The 2,789-nt window shown below is 31.2% G+C and overlaps 1 protein-coding gene across 15 annotated transcripts in view; it reads right to left on the bottom strand.

The window, feature by feature from the left end:
* The window catches only part of NRXN1 (neurexin 1), a 1,047,547-nt gene that overhangs the window by 946,312 nt on the left and 98,446 nt on the right, over positions 1–2,789 (bottom strand). For 9 of the 15 annotated variants that reach the window (XM_023532814.1, XM_023532816.1, XM_023532823.1 and 6 more), the window contains one exon: positions 550–567. The exons of 5 other annotated variants lie outside the window; for them this stretch is intronic. In XM_023532814.1, coding sequence (XP_023388582.1) covers positions 550–567 — 18 coding nt within the window. The remainder of the gene's footprint in view (positions 1–549; positions 568–2,789) is intronic. One more of the 15 variants, XM_023532815.1, reaches the window with a different exon arrangement.

Genomic DNA, 2,789 nt, shown 5'->3' with positions numbered 1-2,789 from the left:
TACAAATATACTTACCAGGCATCATGTTGGAGTGCTGTATGCTTTCATTTCCACTGGCCAAAGGCTTATTTTTTAATCTAAATTGATGCCTCTTGCTTATAGTCACTACTTTATTTTTCATTCTTTTTATAAATCAAATCATTTAAAACTAAACCAATGATCTTGAGATGATGTAATGCTAAACAACTTTAAAAGACACCATTTTGATTAAGAAAAAAATAAAGGATCATGCACTATGTTCTTTCTCATTTAAAATAAAAGCAGGATTGTATCATTTTTCTATACAGAACACTGTAACATGTATTCTAAGGTTTAGATGGGATGCTGAAGTCCATCAAGGGTTGGAATTAAGGTGGGAGGAGTTTTATATATTTGGGACTGATGGGGCTGAGAGTACGTGTGTTCTATATGAAAAGTGATACACAATTCAGAAATCAACAAACGCTCAGAAAAAAGTTCAACTTACCGTCTAAATTCGAGATGTACTCTATTAATACTAAGAAATAAAAGGTAAATGAGAGTTGGAAAAATAAAGTAAAAAGCACCCACCTTCCACATTGTTGTCTTCTGAAAGCACATGACAAGGAGGGAGAGAAAAGGAAAAACATTCATTAAGCAGCATGCAGACTGGACCTTGCCTTTGCATGTCTTCCTCATGCAAGGCACCAAACACATCATGCAAATGCTCCATTGCTACCATTCAAAGGGGGAAACAAAATCACGGGAAGCAGGTTCCCTCCCACTGGCAGCATCTTAAAAAATGTGATACTTAACTTCAGTAATATTGCCGTGTGCTGAGCAAGGAGTTTTAAAAAGTTTTTCACTGCCCTCTGTAAAGCAAACATCATTCTTACATGTGACTGGCCTAGTTTTTTCCAGGCAATTATTTTTTAATCTTTTAGAATTTTATTTTACACAAAGCTAAAATCCTATTTCAAAATTCTGATTTGTACTTGGATGAAAGTCCATTGAAAATAGCCATGAAATCTCACTTAAAGATATTCCAGTTCTACCAAATAGGTAATCCATTTATTATTATGGCCTTTAAGTATTTCTAATACTTTGATTTCTTAAAGAAATGTAACATAAATTTATGCAATTAAAATCTAAAATTTATTTGGCTTATAGTGTTCATATTTTATTGTGAATGATAATTTATTGTAATTATTAAAATGCTAATTTTTAAATGTTAAGTAGAAAAAGTAACCACTGAAAGACAAGTCCATTTGGGAGCTGTCCATCAGAAAAAATTTATCGAGATTTATTCACTTTGTACTTAAGTTTCAGGTGTGACTATAAATAGAATTAAGATCATGACAGTATTAGGTAAACTTTCTTTTATATTTCCATATGGTTGTATTAAATTTATTTTTTCATATATTTAAATATATTTCCATATGTGCATGTATATATATACAAGCATATTTTTATGTATTTTCTACATATAATCAATGTAAGGGTACGGATTTAAACTATCATTAGTACCTACTAGATAATTCAAGAACTATTTGAGACACAGAGTTTAGCATCAGGTAGGGAATGTAAGGGAAAACTGTTTTTGAGACTGGGGTGAGAGCAAGGTTTCTGTACTTATCAAAAATTTTCCAATGGTAAGTATATCTATGTTGGAATTTCTAGTCTCGTTCTTTAATTTGCAGAACTTTTTTTAAAGTGGTCATTTGATCAAAAGTGTTTATAAAGAATAAAACAACAGCAAACATAGAAATGTGAGAGAAAAACTACAAATGCATCGTTTCATAAGGTTCAACAAATAAATTTTTAATGATTAAAGTTACTAAAAGTGAATTTTAAAATGTCGATTTTGCTTAAAAATATTAGCTGGACGGAAATACCACCACAGCCATATTTACTGATATGGTCTTAATATATAATAGAAAACAGCTAGTGGGTATGAACAAATATGAACAATAATATCTACACAAAGTATTTGGTTTTCCAGAGTTGATTTTAAAAGAAATTTTTTTAAGTGATTGAAATATTTGGTATGTGATATCCATTTATTGTTTGGTTTTGGTTTCCAAGCTACCAAATAAGGAATTAGACTGAATTTGTTACTTTTTCAATGGCAACTCAGGCATGACATGGACACAATTATTAAAATTTTGTTTTACTGCTTTATGTTGGAAGTTATACAAAACTCTAGATTCTTTCAATATTTAAGATACACTTTGGTTTTATACTAACTGTCCTTTGAAATTTTATTCCCCATATTATTTTAAACAAGATTATTTAATATGTAGAGTATACTAAATTCAGGGAGTTAAAAGAGAGTCAAGTGCCGAGAAGGTCTATCGATTACAATAGCACTATTTCATTTCTATAAGCAAAAGACTGGCAAATATGGTTGTGAGTAGTACAATCCCAGAAAGAAGTTTTGGTAAAATGCTTCATAGAAGCCTAATAGGAAAAGAAAAATGAAAAACAAGCTAACAAAATAAAACCGGTCCAGGCTTGACACCAATTTTATAAATTGCTAAGAAAGATATTAGGAAGGAAAGTTATGCTAATAAAATCAGGATCGTTGATTTGCTCTCCTAAAAGCAAGTTCTCGTTTCACTTTTAACTAAGGCACAGGGCCACAGTTGGTGCCGTTCATCCCATCCGCCCTTCTAGCAGCTTTCTGAGCTCTTATTCATTAAGCAAATCATGACTGATGGGACTCTCTGTATGCAAATTCAAGTCATGCCCCAAATGCAAATAAATTCTGAGTTGAGCAAGTTTAGAAAAATGGTCTGTTTCAGAAGATTTAGATTAAAAGAAAAATCAAA

The sequence above is a fragment of the Pteropus vampyrus genome, unplaced genomic scaffold (assembly GCF_000151845.1).
Source record: "Pteropus vampyrus isolate Shadow unplaced genomic scaffold, Pvam_2.0 Scaffold91, whole genome shotgun sequence".
NCBI lineage: Eukaryota > Metazoa > Chordata > Mammalia > Chiroptera > Pteropodidae > Pteropus > Pteropus vampyrus.
The sequence above is the reverse complement of the archived record's forward strand: the minus strand, read 5'-3'. Positions and strand labels throughout refer to the sequence as shown.